A 17884-nucleotide genomic window follows, 5' to 3' on the forward strand; every position below is an offset into this window, starting at 1 on the left:
CTGAAATCCCCCAGTTAGCAGTTTGGTAGATAGCTATGACATGCTAATCCCATCCAGCAGCTGTATTCTACCTGTAAGCTGATCCCTGCTGAGCCAAAGCACTTTTTCATATACAAATTACAACCTTTAATAGAAACCTATTGGTCAGCATCTTATTAGCCTGCTGTTAGCTTCATTCCACAGAAAACTGAGAGAAACTAACAGAGTTGATAAAGAATAAAGAGAAATGTGCTGATTTAAAGCCTTTGAAGTGCTTCAGATGATCTCTGTCCACTTCTGTCCACTCATTCATTCATGTAAGCTTTCTAATGCAGCTTTGATCTTCACAGTCTGCTTCATGAAACTCATTCTAACCCTGAATGTCAGAGTGTTCCTCCTTCTCTTTCCCATCATTCATGCTGGCAGTGGAGGAGATTTGGATGTTGGACTGTGTTTTGGATGATGTGTGTATGTTTGTGTTGGACTGCTGTCTGTAAAGCAAACGCACATTTTGCTTTGGATTTCAGTGTCAGACAGACTTTAAGGTGGAATGAAGAGTTGGAGAGTTTCACAGTGAATTATCCAGTGGAGGATTTTTCTTCTTCTTTGAAGGTTTGAAATGTGAACATTGTTCTGCTGCAGTCAATGGACTAAACCAGAGAAGAAGAAAACAGACTTTACCATGAAGATCCTCAGTGTGGATCAGTATAATATCAGCCTGATGTCTGCAGTTTAGTGTCAGCACAACTTTCACATCATATTCATCTCAGCACAACTAAAACATGCTGACTGACCTCAGAGTTTCAAGTCCACATCCTGGACTCTCCAGGAAACCACACAGATGCTTCACTCCTGAATCCTGCAGCTTGTTGTTGGAGCTCAGGTGCAGCTGTCTCAGATGGGAGGGGTTGGACTTCAGTGCTGCTGCCAGATAATCACAGCTGATCTCTGACAAACCACAGCCCCTCAATCTGTATAAAGAATGAAAGATGTAAGTTTATTAGACAAAGTGTGAGCTTGAAATCATTCAGTGTTTCATCATCTGTTCAGAGCTGAAGAAGGTTCAGAATGTAGAAGTTTAGAAAATGGAAACTCCAAACAGCTGACAGAGTTCATACGCCTTTGTCAGGGTCAAATTCAAGCAAGACCATGTGAAAATTAAAACACATCATCCTAGGTGAACTTAAACACCTTTGTTCCCCTTTTGTTAAGACATAGAAAAGTACACCACACAAAAATACTGCAAAAGGAAACGGTCGCCTTATATACATAGTGTATAAACTCAAAATGCACATTTCACTTCAAATTAAGATTAAGGCTTTGAACAGATCACATAGTTCAGTTCAACATATAAGACTTTAAGAATGCACAAGCATCTACTTAAAATCTATTTAATTTATCATCCATGATATTATTTTGTACAATTCCAATGTATTTTGTTCATCTCCCTTAAATAAACAGGCAGTCTTAAAGTATGAAATATTCATATACAAACACATATAAATGTGTGTACTGTCTCAGTGGCTGATAGTACCCCACAGGCCTCAGTGTGAGCTTGAAGACATTTATAATGTTTAAGTAGTTTAATGTGCAGGTGCTGACGATAAACACATTTTGAATGAAAGCCGGGGAACTTTGGTAGCACAGAAACAAGTGGCTATTCTTTGTGACTATATGGATCACTCACAATACCATTATTTCACACAAAGGCACCAAATTAATACTCAAAAAAGCTGCAGCAATACACACAAATATAAACAGTACTTGGTGACAACTTTGCTTTTAGCCTTTAACCCTTCTTGACTACTTTTGATGTGGCCTCTATATTTTACCTTTAAAAACAGTTTATCTTGCCAATCTGTTATTTTCTCATTTTGACCAACTGTATCAGCACAATTTATCTAAATTCAGACAAAATTTAAAATACAAGTAGAAAGTGATATTTTGACTGTAAAAACCACACACATGTTTAACGAATCATCTTCATAACTTGAAATGCAAATAGAGATTGTACATTTTTAAAAATATGCACACGTTTTGCAAACAACAAAGTTATATGGTACTATTTACCAAAAAATGCAGCCAAGGCTCAGACGTTTTTCATATAATCATTTCAAACTATTTACAGAACAATCAGGTGTCAAACAATAGTTTGTGTCACTCTAACACATATGAGAACAGCACAGGGATAAACCTGCAGGTCTGACAGCAGGTGTGTCACTCAGCGTTTACACTGCAATCTGCCTTTGTTGGCTTTAAGGCAGCAACTGTGACGATCACTAGTAGAACTGACACACAAAACAAAACAACAGCTACACACTAAATACACAAGACAACAAACTAACTTGAGACCAAACACGGTAAACGTCACAAATCTCTCACGTATCAAAACTCTCTCTCTCTTTCGCTCACTCGCTCTCTCTTGCCGGTCACTCCTAAAACTTCCCCCTTTTGCTAAACAACCAAATGTCATGTTTCCATATCATTTTTGATTGGTCGACATGGTACATTTTCCCACCTATAGGGCTTTGGAGCGTGATGTCACGGGAGATGGGCCATGCCCCCTTCCGCCATGACAGTAGGCCAGCCAAAGGATACCATTTCAGCTATGGATCGTACGTGTTGTGTTGTCGGTTGCAACGTTAGATCACACGATCGTGAAGGCAAGAAGCTGGATAACGGGCTCTCTTTTCATCGTTTTCCATCCTGGAGGCAACGTGAGGGATCCCATGTATCCGATATTACTAAACAAAGACGTCAGGCTTGGATTGCAGCGGTGAGACGAGCGGATATCGAGTTCTCTGCAATCCCCAGCTTTTTGTTGGTTTGCTCACAGCATTTTCTTTCCGGTGAGTTCTAAATTAATTCATATCACTCTTGAAAGGCTTTTAGTGTTATTTTCAACGTGCTGAGGTCATAGATAATGAGATAAAACATGCTAATGTGTGATGCTGCAGAACCACATCATGTCGACTGAGTAGCTTATGATTTGGCATTATTGCAGGCAAACCAGCATATGAAATGGATGTAACAAATCCAGACTGGGCACCAACACTGCACATGGGGCATGACGACATACCTGTATCAGACTCGGACCGGCACTCAAGGCGTACGCAACGGAAGCGAAAAAGAGCACCCATCGGAGGTAAACAACCCCCCCCCCTCTAAAAACATACTAAATTGCTATCACTGTACACTAATCCGCACATAACTTCCAGATGAATCACACACCTGTCATTGGAATATTGGTGTACATTTACCTTATGTCTAATTTTATCTTACAGGCTTTCGTTATGCAGCTGCAGAGTCTGAAGGTGTGCCCCGTGCAGAAGTGATTGATGAAGATCTGACAGAAGACCAACAGCAAAATCACAATGTCATGGAGGCAGTGGACAGCAGTTGTGTTGGACAAGTGGAGGTTGAGGTACCAGCTGCAAATGTGGATATACTGAAGAAATGTAAACCTTTTAAAATGATGACAGATTACAAACTCTCAGCTGTGTCTGTAATCAAACCTCTGTAACTTTGCTTCACTTCAGCAGCATCAGCTCATGTTCACATGTTGATTCATGGTTTGCTTCAGTTTTTGATGGACTGCAGAATATTTTGAAGGTTATCTGCTATAAAAAGCCAGAACAGGAAAATCTGCTTCATGTGTTTCTGTTTGATCCTCAGTGACTTTGACACAAAGGCCTCTGCTGTGATGATCACACCTCTGATCAAGTCTCACAGTGTCAGCTTTGTTTTTATACATATGGATATGTGCTGATAAATGATCAGAGTTATAATATTTCCCACTGTCTGCTGTGTGCCGTGACCTTTGACCTGCTAAAGACAGTCAGCTGTGGATTATTCATTGTTGTGTCTGATACTTAGAACTGTGAGGAAGAACACTACACAGTTAATCAGGGTCCCCTCTCTCTGAATCAGGAAAGGTGGGCAGGCCGCGTGTGGGCCGCGGGCCATACGTTGAGTCTCACTGTTTGAAATGTGAACATTGTTCTGCTGCAGTCAATGGACTAAACCAGAGAAGAAGAAAACAGACTTTACCATGAAGATCCTCAGTGTGGATCAGTATAATATCAGCCTGATGTCTGCAGTTTAGTGTCAGCACAACTTTCACATCATATTCATCTCAGCACAACTAAAACATGCTGACTGACCTCAGAGTTTCAAGTCCACATCCTGGACTCTCCAGGAAACCACACAGATGCTTCACTCCTGAATCCAGCAGCTTGTTGTTGGAGCTCAGGTCCAGCTCTCTCAGATGGGAGGGGTTGGACTTCAGTGCTGCTGCCAGATAATCACAGCTGATCTCTGACAAACCACAGAGACTCAATCTGTATAAAGAATGAAAGATGTAAGTTTATTAGACAAAGTGTGAGCTTGAAATCATTCAGTGTTTCATCATCTGTTCAGAGCTGAAGAAGGTTCAGAATGTAGAAGTTTAGAAAGTGGAAACTCCAAACAGCTGAAGCCAACAGGAAGCAGCTTCAAACAAACACAACAAGAGAAAAAACTCTGAATGTTTCACATTAAAGTCGTACATTTATCATAAAAACAGGACAAAGACTTGAAAAAGTCGTGTTTTTCCTTCCAGGAACCACAAGGCTTCACTTTTAAAGGTGAAGTGTGAAAGAAATGGACATATTTGAAGTCCAACACCTTTTTCCAGTCACATTATTAAAGCAGACAAACTACAAGCTCGTTTTCATTCCAACAAGTCATCTTCTGACCTGGACTAACAAAACTGGTCTCTATGTGCAGCTGGCTGTGAGACCAGTGCTCAGGGAGCGTCTACAAAGTGCAACACTGAAAGAACATCGCACACTAGCTTTGTCCCAAAACGTCGGCTGCATCCTTCAGAGGACCCGGTATTCGCGGTCTACGTGGGCCGGGTCCTTCAAAGACCGAAAAGGCTGGAAGTGCGAGGCTGTGAAATGGGACGGTCTAGCCTTCAGATTTGCGTCACCGCTGTGTTGGTGGAGTTTAATAAACTTGGCCGTCTGCTCCTTGCTATCTAAAATATAACAGGACACTGGCGTAAATTCTCGACCGTCTCACACTTCTGTTTAATCAGTTTCCTGTTTAACGTTTATTCAGCTGTGTGAAAATCCCGGAGGAACTTTGATCTCAGCCAAACCGATTTACTCCGGAACAAATAAAACACAGAAAAAAGGCAAACAATTACATTTTTAAGTTCTCCGAGTGACTTATATATCGTGTTTCACCTGAGTAGCGAAAGAGCGGGGTCTGAAAACGATGAAGCCGGGCGTCCACTGCTCTCGCCGGCTGGAGTGACCATTGAACCCCCCGGCTTGCTAGCGAGCGGGTGGGTAACAGACGTCTCCGAAAACGTCGGCACACTTTTGCAAATATGCGATGTCTTGATAAACCAAGCAGATATTTGAAGTTTACACAGCTACTTTCTCGCCTGAAAATATGTTAAAAGTTTATTTTGTGACCCAGAAAGATTAATAAGAGTAATTTGAAAACTTAGTAGCTGCCGCCATTGTTGGCAGCTGAAATTTGGCTGGGCCGCGCTATGAATTCTGGGATATGGTGGGCCACGAAGGACACACCCGACGAATCCTTCAAATTCGGGGAAATGAAGGACGCATTTGTCGGGCACATTTGAAGGAGTCGACAAATACGGACAGCCTTCATCGCCTGGCTGTGATGTAATCGGCCTTCAAATGCAGCCTCTGGAGGATGCAGCCGACGTTTTGGGACACAGCTACTAATTTGCTTCCATCATCCAACCTGAAGAGGAAACAGAGACGCCTCCCCTTCAAAGTAAAAGCTGCTCCTTTTGGACACAGTATCAAAGAAAGTCTACAGTATAACATAGAAAAGACAGAACAAAGTTTTGGTTGTTTTTAAATTGTGCAGAAATGAAACTACACTAAGCTCAATTATGTGACAGACATTTCATCCCATGTCAGTTTGGCCTCATCCTGGGCCGGATTATCCAGCACACACTCTGACCACAGGTCCATGTTGAGCAGGATGAGCTGCTGGCTAATCTGGAGGCTGTAGCAGCAGCTCACAGTCACAGTGGGTTTCCACTCATGAAAAAGCTCTGGCTGCTTCATTTCTCATCTCATATCAGAGACTTTAATGCTTCACTGAAGCTGTACTGTGATGCTCCCATATTCCAGTGAGGCCTCCATAATGATTTCAGCTGTTCTGTACACACACTGTGTGCCCTGTATGGCTCAAAGTCTCTGCAGCCTGTTTTTATCTGCTATCATCAGATCTTCATCATCCTCATTCACATCCCTCACACACTCTACAGCCTCATCAGCACTGACTTCATCTTCACTGACTGATGGAGCACAACATGAACCTGTGGAGGCTGAAACACTGTCCTGTCAAACATCTCCCCGTCACCACTCCACTTCTGTCAGCCTTTAAATGAAACCTGCTCAAGTCTGTCACTTCTGTTTGGAGCCAAAAGAGGTTAAAGATTATGCCACTACATTCTTGTCTAGAAAATATTAAAGTGTATTTGGTGACACACAAAAAAGGGTAAAAGTATAGTTTGGGTCCACACATGTCCAAACCCTGGTGTGTAGGCCTACTTAGTATTGAGAAAAGCCCACTAAAAGAACGCCCACCAGACCAAAGCAATGGTGTTGACTTGATCAGCATTAACCCCGCCCCCTGACTTTGATGGGTGAAGCTGACAAATAAAATGTATTTATGAACAGCGATGCAGGGCCAGGAGTAGCAACGTGAATTAAATAAATACATCATTAAATAATTAAATGTGTCAGTAAAATAATTAAAATAGAAAACAAACCAACAAAATATGTAATTAACTAATTTGAATTGTACATAAATACTTAATGAATTATTTTAAATGAAATTAACCAATAATTCATTGTGATTTTGTTTTGTGTTTTGATGAGCTAATAATCAGCTCTCTTTTTCTCATTGTTGTTCTAAGCCGCTTATCCAAAGGTAAGGCACTACCTGTTGAATTATTTCCAAAGTGTGCCAAATTGGACATTACAAATTAAAGTCTACTCACTGAAATTACTGGGGAATGTCTGCTTTGATTTTGATGAGAATCTCATGACAGTACTGAGGATTGAATGCAGTTGGACTGCTAAAAATGATTGAATGCGGTTGGACCGCTAAAGGATTTAATACGGTTGGACCGTGGAAAGCAGTTGGACTGCTGAGTGATTTTAGTATATTAGGGAATTTGGTTATTGTTTGGGGTGGAGCCCGTATTGGTTATAAGGTTGGACCTGCTTCAGTCTTACACTTTTTTGGCTGTTTTACTGTTGTTCCAAAGTATTATAAATTATTCAAGAACGTCAGTTGGACTGATAGGAAGCGCAGTGCTCAGAGGTAACGCTTGCCAATGCCAAGGACGCTTAGGCGAAGAGGGATAGTCAGTTGGTCACTGTGGAGCTTGGGGCACTCCAGAATAACTAGGAGTTAGAGTCTCCTTACCGTTTGGAACGGTGGTCTGTGCTTTTTTGGCCAGCAGAAGTTGGACTTCGGGCGTGTAACTTTAACTTAAAACTTCGGGGTAAGCCTTGGCTGTGAAATGCCAAAAATAGAGCTTCAGGCAAAGTTTGGGTTGGTTGACGCTTTTAAATTGAGTTAGGGATTTTAGAGATGAGGCCAGAAACTGTTGGACAGATACTGGTTAATTGATCACAAAAAAGTTGGACTTTATCGGTTGGACCGTTAACTTAAATTTGTCGAAATTGTTTAGGCGCTAAAGCTGACAGATGTGACAGTGGTTGTAAATATAAGACGTCTTTGTAATATAAAATAAGAGATCTCTGTGTGAAAGGAGTCTGAGGCAGTGCTGGAGCTATTTTTAGACTGTGTGTGTGTGAGTGTGAAAATGCAAATTAGTCAGCAGTGAACTGTTTAAACCACAGTTGGTTTTACAAATACTGCTGCAAACATTGTTGAGTGTGTGTTTAAGACACCATTTATGTTCATTAGAGGGCTATAAATAAAGTTTTGAGTTGCCGTAGTGGATGTATAGTAATTGACTGAGTTTTGATATATAAATATAGTGAGTGCACTGTATATATTTAAGACTAACATATTACTTTTAGGAGTAACCTCTCATCAGCAATAAATGCTGGTGTGTTTTATTTTTTCTATTCTATGTGTGTGCTGTGAGAATTAATAGAGGTTTCAATTGTTTTCTTTGACTTGCTCTTTCTGATTATGAAAGGCATGTCTGAAATACTCTTAGGAAAGCGTGTTGTGAGTATATTCCTCAACTCTTGTCACAGTTTAAGTGTGTGAATGCTGTGAGTAGCAGGCTTTGAGTGATTGGGTGTGATTTGTACAAAATAATAAATAATAATAACACTATGAAAGTTGATAGTAGAGTGAGTGCAGAAGTGGAAGTGTGAGAGAAAAGGCGGTGTGTGTGTGAGACGATCTGACAAACGCAAAGAATTTAGTATATTTAGAAGTGTGTGCGTGAAATAAGGGTGAATTGTTTTAGATCAAGACTTAGTAAAACAAGAGTTTTATTAGCCTGTAAAAAAAACAAAACAGGAGAGATAGAAACAGAAAATATGGTTCTGAGCAGCTGCAAGGTTGACAGGAAATGGTGTGTGTGACAGGAACTTTGCATGCCCATAAAAGGAACTGACTGTGACAAGTGAGCACACAGAGAGAGAAACATACGAGGTAAACTCCAGGCAGATGAAGCAAATGGAGGTTTTAAGAAAAGAAATGAAAAGGATATTAATTGTATGCTTTAGTGTGTCAATACAGGTGGACTTCTTTCAACCTAGAATCTTGAGTACAAAACCATTGATTAACAGAATTGGGAGGAAAACAGGCCAGATTTTGGCTTAAAATTTTACAGCTTGACCTCCCACTTGTCCCGATCCTGAGAAGAAGCTCATAGGACAGTTAATCTCCTGATGAAGACCGACAGAACATCGTGGACTTCAAGAATTAACAGCAGGCAAAAGACAGTGCAACTGAAACTACACTGACGATACCAGCAGCAGCATGGAAGAAAAGCACGTGATGGAAAATGCACGGTGAACTGCAGGCTGGTAAGAACAGTGTGACATAACTGTTTAAAGACACTGAATGGGATATTTTGCCAGGCTGGGATTTAATCTAAAAGGAAAATACTGAAAAGAGCAACGGAAACAGAGAAGAAACAGACTGTGTTTGCTGGGGATCACAAGACAACAAAGGACACTAAGAGAAGGGCACAGGGGCCAGTGGGAAGGTGAAGCCCAGACGAGTTCGACTGCGAGAATAGAGGGTACAATTGGGTTGAAATTGAAGCCGGAACTCAGGATGGTTTAGGGATGTCCACGTCACAAACAAAGAGGTAAACAAAAAGAAGGTAAAATAAAGAGAGAAAATAACTGACAATTACATTAATGAATAGAAGACACACATACAGATATTACATAGATTTATTTTTAGGATAAAGGGGAGAGCTTATACGTAGAAATGACTTTTTATACATATTGCATTTTGTGCCTTTAAGGGAGTTGTGGCTCAATTCGTCTCTTGTGGGTCACGAGCCTTTGGCTAGCGCTATGATTAGCCAATCTACTGTGAGGATGATATGAGTTATTGAAGGATTGCACACGCTTACAGACATATAGAGTCCATAAACACACATGACAGTATTGATTCCAGGCAAAAGGCCTCAAATTAATTTAGCGTTTAACTGAACTTGAGCTGGCCCTGTAACAAGTGACAGAAAAGAGGAACTGAATAGGAGTTTCTTGCTTTAGAGAAGGACCAAAGGAAGGAAAGCATATATTTTGGTTAAGTCTGATAAACTAGAATGAGAAGGTATTGTTACATCAAAGGAGCAAGATGAAATAAAAAGGCTGTACCAAAAACAGGCTATAACATAGGAAATGTGAGTTTTAAAATGAAGTTAGTGTTAACACACAGGAGTTGTTTCAAGGCAGCGTTTAGCTGTGATAAAATGTATGCAGGAGTAATTGCTTATATGTTTAAACTTAATTGATTAAAGTGGTTGTTTTTTTTTGGATCTTTTAGTAGAATAGGCGCTTATAATGATTTTCTTGTGAAAGGAGATTCTAGGTCAGAGTGGAGGCCTTGCAGCAGCGAGAGTTCTGTGTACAGGATGTTGATGATTAGATAAGGCAAGCGACAGGAAACGCATGCAGGGACGTGAAAGCAGCGTTTTAAGAGTTTTAAAATGATGAGTAACGTTGAAGAATATATATAAATACAAGTCAATAAGTCAAGAAGATAATTAGGATCAGGCTTTTGATTAAAGAGTCCCAAAGATGATAAGTTAGGGAGGTGCAGGAAAAGGTGTTTGGTTTGCTTTACAGAAGATCTCGGCGACCACAGGGGGGTGAGGATGCTGGAGGCCCGAGGCATGATGGACCACAAGAGAGGGACGCAGAAAAAACCTAATCTTACGCATGGAGTGTTCTCGAGGGGGAGCTGGTGTTTATTACTGGACCACTTAGATGACATGAGGTTGTCTGATTTGCTGAGCCAGAGGACGGCTAGAGAGGGTCAGAGCGGGAGTGGTGATCCCGATGTCCATGATGCCATGGATGGACATGGAAGCAGCTGAGTGGGCCGAGGAGTGACCCAACACAATGTATTGTGACCTCTGGTGTTCCAGAGGTCGAGAGAGGGAGTATTGAGATTGGAGAGATATTTTGCTGCTATTGTTAAAGGCTCATGTTCTCACTTAGATCATCGATTTCTACTTGCATTTCTTTCTGGGAAAAATGGGGATTACTTTGGAAACAGGAAGTATTTTCCCCAATAAGCAGCCCTGGATTAGTGAATCACTCCAACATGTTCTCAGGCAGAAGAAGCTGTCTTGTTATGAGGGAGAGAAGAAAAAGATTGAGGCACAGAAACTTGTTGAAAGAGAGATAAAGCAGCTAAAATCAGGTGTAAAAGTAAAGCAGAGGATGAGCTGAATAAAGGACACTCAAGGCTGGCTTGGAAAGGAATGAAGTCCATGGTGGGGATGCAGGACAAGGAGCAAAGATGAATGTGATGCTGAATCAGCAGAAGACTTGGACTCATTTGATTCCAGCTTTGATATCATTGATTTCAATGAAGAGCTTTGTGATTGTAGCAAAGGGCTGGTAGCTCTGAGAGTCCCACTGATGAGGTGTTTGTGTGGAAATCTCTTAGTGGGACCAAAGAGAGAAAAAGCCCTGGTCCTGATGCTGTGGGAGGGAAATGATTGAAGTGTGCTGTGAGGAACTGACTGGGAGATCTTCACACATTTTCCAGTCCTCCTTGGAACAACAGGAAGTTCCCAGCATATGGAAACAAAGGTTAAGTGTCCTATGGCACTCAGTGATGATGGTGCTGTGGCCCCACCACCTCCACCTCTTTGTAAAGGAACTAACTGTCATCTGAAGCTTCAAGTGGAACTAAGACTTCCTCCACTAGGTGGCAGTGTCTGATGAGAAAGTGTTAGTGGAGCTGGCCTGGAGTCAGAAACAGGAAGATGCAGGATTTGGGCTGAAATGGGGAAAAGTGGTTCGCACTAGTGCCTTAAAGCAAGAAGGTTGTAGGTTGAAGCTTGTTGGCCTTTCTGTGGAGGTTGGATGTTCTCCCACAGTCCAATGAAATGCTGCTTAGGTTCATTGGTGCTTCTAAATTGGCTGTAGGTGTGGATGTGAGAGAGTGCTTCTCTGTCTCTCTCTGTTGGCCCTGTGATGGACTGCTCACCTGTGCAGGTGGACCACGCCTCTTGCCCTATGACAGCTAGGGCACAGGCTGCAGCCCTGTGAGCCTAAGCTGAATAAACAGTTAGCAAAAATGATCCATAGATGGCCTGAAATCCCCCAGTTAGCAGTTTGGTAGATAGCTATGACATGCTAATCCCATCCAGCAGCTGTATTCTACCTGTAAGCTGATCCCTGCTGAGCCAAAGCACTTTTTCATATACAAATTACAACCTTTAATAGAAACCTATTGGTCAGCATCTTATTAGCCTGCTGTTAGCTTCATTCCACAGAAAACTGAGAGAAACTAACAGAGTTGATAAAGAATAAAGAGAAATGTGCTGATTTAAAGCCTTTGAAGTGCTTCAGATGATCTCTGTCCACTTCTGTCCACTCATTCATTCATGTAAGCTTTCTAATGCAGCTTTGATCTTCACAGTCTGCTTCATGAAACTCATTCTAACCCTGAATGTCAGAGTGTTCCTCCTTCTCTTTCCCATCATTCATGCTGGCAGTGGAGGAGATTTGGATGTTGGACTGTGTTTTGGATGATGTGTGTATGTTTGTGTTGGACTGCTGTCTGTAAAGCAAACGCACATTTTGCTTTGGATTTCAGTGTCAGACAGACTTTAAGGTGGAATGAAGAGTTGGAGAGTTTCACAGTGAATTATCCAGTGGAGGATTTTTCTTCTTCTTTGAAGGTTTGAAATGTGAACATTGTTCTGCTGCAGTCAATGGACTAAACCAGAGAAGAAGAAAACAGACTTTACCATGAAGATCCTCAGTGTGGATCAGTATAATATCAGCCTGATGTCTGCAGTTTAGTGTCAGCACAACTTTCACATCATATTCATCTCAGCACAACTAAAACATGCTGACTGACCCCAGAGTTTCAAGTCCACATCCTGGACTCTCCAGGAAACCACACAGATGCTTCACTCCTGAATCCTGCAGCTCGTTCCAGCTCAGCTCCAGCTCTCTCAGATGGGAGGGGTTGGACTTCAGTGCTGCTGCCAGATAATCACAGCTGATCTCTGACAAACCACAGCCCCACAATCTGTATAAAGAATGAAAGATGTAAGTTTATTAGACAAAGTGTGAGCTTGAAATCATTCAGTGTTTCATCATCTGTTCAGAGCTGAAGAAGGTTCAGAATGTAGAAGTTTAGAAAATGGAAACTCCAAACAGCTGACAGAGTTCATGCGCCTTTGTCAGGGTCAAATTCAAGCAAGACCATGTGAAAATTAAAACACATCATCCTAGGTGAACTTAAACACCTTTGTTCCCCTTTTGTTAAGACATAGAAAAGTACACCACACAAAAATACTGCAAAAGGAAACGGTCGCCTTATATACATAGTGTATAAACTCAAAATGCACATTTCACTTCAAATTAAGATTAAGGCTTTGAACAGATCACATAGTTCAGTTCAACATATAAGACTTTAAGAATGCACAAGCATCTACTTAAAATCTATTTAATTTATCATCCATGATATTATTTTGTACAATTCCAATGTATTTTGTTCATCTCCCTTAAATAAACAGGCAGTCTTAAAGTATGAAATATTCATATACAAACACATATAAATGTGTGTACTGTCTCAGTGGCTGATAGTACCCCACAGGCCTCAGTGTGAGCTTGAAGACATTTATAATGTTTAAGTAGTTTAATGTGCAGGTGCTGACGATAAACACATTTTGAATGAAAGCCGGGGAACTTTGGTAGCACAGAAACAAGTGGCTATTCTTTGTGACTATATGGATCACTCACAATACCATTATTTCACACAAAGGCACCAAATTAATACTCAAAAAAGCTGCAGCAATACACACAAATATAAACAGTACTTGGTGACAACTTTGCTTTTAGCCTTTAACCCTTCTTGACTACTTTTGATGTGGCCTCTATATTTTACCTTTAAAAACAGTTTATCTTGCCAATCTGTTATTTTCTCATTTTGACCAACTGTATCAGCACAATTTATCTAAATTCAGACAAAATTTAAAATACAAGTAGAAAGTGATATTTTGACTGTAAAAACCACACACATGTTTAACGAATCATCTTCATAACTTGAAATGCAAATAGAGATTGTACATTTTTAAAAATACGCACACGTTTTGCAAACAACAAAGTTATATGGTACTATTTACCAAAAAATGCAGCCAAGGCTCAGACGTTTTTCATATAATCATTTCAAACTATTTACAGAACAATCAGGTGTCAAACAATAGTTTGTGTCACTCTAACACATATGAGAACAGCACAGGGATAAACCTGCAGGTCTGACAGCAGGTGTGTCACTCAGCGTTTACACTGCAATCTGCCTTTGTTGGCTTTAAGGCAGCAACTGTGACGATCACTAGTAGAACTGACACACAAAACAAAACAACAGCTACACACTAAATACACAAGACAACAAACTAACTTGAGACCAAACACGGTAAACGTCACAAATCTCTCACGTATCAAAACTCTCTCTCTCTTTCGCTCACTCGCTCTCTCTTGCCGGTCACTCCTAAAACTTCCCCCTTTTGCTAAACAACCAAATGTCATGTTTCCATATCATTTTTGATTGGTCGACATGGTACATTTTCCCACCTATAGGGCTTTGGAGCGTGATGTCACGGGAGATGGGCCATGCCCCCTTCCGCCATGACAGTAGGCCAGCCAAAGGATACCATTTCAGCTATGGATCGTACGTGTTGTGTTGTCGGTTGCAACGTTAGATCACACGATCGTGAAGGCAAGAAGCTGGATAACGGGCTCTCTTTTCATCGTTTTCCATCCTGGAGGCAACGTGAGGGATCCCATGTATCCGATATTACTAAACAAAGACGTCAGGCTTGGATTGCAGCGGTGAGACGAGCGGATATCGAGTTCTCTGCAATCCCCAGCTTTTTGTTGGTTTGCTCACGGCATTTTCTTTCCGGTGAGTTCTAAATTAATTCATATCACTCTTGAAAGGCTTTTAGTGTTATTTTCAACGTGCTGAGGTCATAGATAATGAGATAAAACATGCTAATGTGTGATGCTGCAGAACCACATCATGTCGACTGAGTAGCTTATGATTTGGCATTATTGCAGGCAAACCAGCATATGAAATGGATGTAACAAATCCAGACTGGGCACCAACACTGCACATGGGGCATGACGACATACCTGTATCAGACTCGGACCGGCACTCAAGGCGTACGCAACGGAAGCGAAAAAGAGCACCCATCGGAGGTAAACAACCCCCCCCCCTCTAAAAACATACTAAATTGCTATCACTGTACACTAATCCGCACATAACTTCCAGATGAATCACACACCTGTCATTGGAATATTGGTGTACATTTACCTTATGTCTAATTTTATCTTACAGGCTTTCGTTATGCAGCTGCAGAGTCTGAAGGTGTGCCCCGTGCAGAAGTGATTGATGAAGATCTGACAGAAGACCAACAGCAAAATCACAATGTCATGGAGGCAGTGGACAGCAGTTGTGTTGGACAAGTGGAGGTTGAGGTACCAGCTGCAAATGTGGATATACTGAAGAAATGTAAACCTTTTAAAATGATGACAGATTACAAACTCTCAGCTGTGTCTGTAATCAAACCTCTGTAACTTTGCTTCACTTCAGCAGCATCAGCTCATGTTCACATGTTGATTCATGGTTTGCTTCAGTTTTTGATGGACTGCAGAATATTTTGAAGGTTATCTGCTATAAAAAGCCAGAACAGGAAAATCTGCTTCATGTGTTTCTGTTTGATCCTCAGTGACTTTGACACAAAGGCCTCTGCTGTGATGATCACACCTCTGATCAAGTCTCACAGTGTCAGCTTTGTTTTTATACATATGGATATGTGCTGATAAATGATCAGAGTTATAATATTTCCCACTGTCTGTTGTGTGCAGTGACCTTTGACCTGCTAAAGACAGTCAGCTGTGGATTATTCATTGTTGTGTCTGATACTTAGAACTGTGAGGAAGAACACTACACAGTTAATCAGGGTCCCCTCTCTCTGAATCAGGGAAGGTGGGCAGGCCGCGTGTGGGCCGCGGGCCATACGTTGAGTCTCACTGTTTGAAATGTGAACATTGTTCTGCTGCAGTCAATGGACTAAACCAGAGAAGAAGAAAACAGACTTTACCATGAAGATCCTCAGTGTGGATCAGTATAATATCAGCCTGATGTCTGCAGTTTAGTGTCAGCACAACTTTCACATCATATTCATCTCAGCACAACTAAAACATGCTGACTGACCCCAGAGTTTCAAGTCCACATCCTGGACTCTCCAGGAAACCACACAGATGCTTCACTCCTGAATCCTGCAGCTTGTTGTTGTATCTCAGGTCCAGCTGTCTCAGATGGGAGGGGTTGGACTTCAGTGCTGCTGCCAGATAATCACAGCTGATCTCTGACAAACCACAGCCCCCCAATCTGTATAAAGAATGAAAGATGTAAGTTTATTAGACAAAGTGTGAGCTTGAAATCATTCAGTGTTTCATCATCTGTTCAGAGCTGAAGAAGGTTCAGAATGTAGAAGTTTAGAAAATGGAAACTCCAAACAGCTGACAGAGTTCATACGCCTTTGTCAGGGTCAAATTCAAGCAAGACCATGTGAAAATTAAAACACATCATCCTAGGTGAACTTAAACACCTTTGTTCCCCTTTTGTTAAGACATAGAAAAGTACACCACACAAAAATACTGCAAAAGGAAACGGTCGCCTTATATACATAGTGTATAAACTCAAAATGCACATTTCACTTCAAATTAAGATTAAGGCTTTGAACAGATCACATAGTTCAGTTCAACATATAAGACTTTAAGAATGCACAAGCATCTACTTAAAATCTATTTAATTTATCATCCATGATATTATTTTGTACAATTCCAATGTATTTTGTTCATCTCCCTTAAATAAACAGGCAGTCTTAAAGTATGAAATATTCATATACAAACACATATAAATGTGTGTACTGTCTCAGTGGCTGATAGTACCCCACAGGCCTCAGTGTGAGCTTGAAGACATTTATAATGTTTAAGTAGTTTAATGTGCAGGTGCTGACGATAAACACATTTTGAATGAAAGCCGGGGAACTTTGGTAGCACAGAAACAAGTGGCTATTCTTTGTGACTATATGGATCACTCACAATACCATTATTTCACACAAAGGCACCAAATTAATACTCAAAAAAGCTGCAGCAATACACACAAATATAAACAGTACTTGGTGACAACTTTGCTTTTAGCCTTTAACCCTTCTTGACTACTTTTGATGTGGCCTCTATATTTTACCTTTAAAAACAGTTTATCTTGCCAATCTGTTATTTTCTCATTTTGACCAACTGTATCAGCACAATTTATCTAAATTCAGACAAAAGTTAAAATACAAGTAGAAAGTGATATTTTGACTGTAAAAACCACACACATGTTTAACGAATCATCTTCATAACTTGAAATGCAAATAGAGATTGTACATTTTTAAAAATACGCACACGTTTTGCAAACAACAAAGTTATATGGTACTATTTACCAAAAAATGCAGCCAAGGCTCAGACGTTTTTCATATAATCATTTCAAACTATTTACAGAACAATCAGGTGTCAAACAATAGTTTGTGTCACTCTAACACATATGAGAACAGCACAGGGATAAACCTGCAGGTCTGACAGCAGGTGTGTCACTCAGCGTTTACACTGCAATCTGCCTTTGTTGGCTTTAAGGCAGCAACTGTGACGATCACTAGTAGAACTGACACACAAAACAAAACAACAGCTACACACTAAATACACAAGACAACAAACTAACTTGAGACCAAACACGGTAAACGTCACAAATCTCTCACGTATCAAAACTCTCTCTCTCTTTCGCTCACTCGCTCTCTCTTGCCGGTCACTCCTAAAACTTCCCCCTTTTGCTAAACAACCAAATGTCATGTTTCCATATCATTTTTGATTGGTCGACATGGTACATTTTCCCACCTATAGGGCTTTGGAGCGTGATGTCACGGGAGATGGGCCATGCCCCCTTCCGCCATGACAGTAGGCCAGCCAAAGGATACCATTTCAGCTATGGATCGTACGTGTTGTGTTGTCGGTTGCAACGTTAGATCACACGATCGTGAAGGCAAGAAGCTGGATAACGGGCTCTCTTTTCATCGTTTTCCATCCTGGAGGCAACGTGAGGGATCCCATGTATCCGATATTAC

The 17884-nt window shown here is 40.9% G+C and overlaps 1 protein-coding gene across 1 annotated transcript in view; it reads right to left on the reverse strand.

Moving 5' to 3' along the window:
• The window catches only part of LOC309700493 (uncharacterized protein), a 2098293-nt gene that overhangs the window by 1896967 nt on the left and 183442 nt on the right, over positions 1 to 17884 (reverse strand). The window contains exon 13 of the mRNA XM_082524046.1: positions 774 to 950. Coding sequence (XP_082380172.1) covers positions 774 to 950 — 177 coding nt within the window. The remainder of the gene's footprint in view (positions 1 to 773; positions 951 to 17884) is intronic.

This window comes from Aulonocara stuartgranti (assembly GCF_965226115.1).
Source record: "Aulonocara stuartgranti genome assembly, chromosome: 3".
Classification (NCBI taxonomy): Eukaryota; Metazoa; Chordata; class Actinopteri; order Cichliformes; family Cichlidae; genus Aulonocara; species Aulonocara stuartgranti.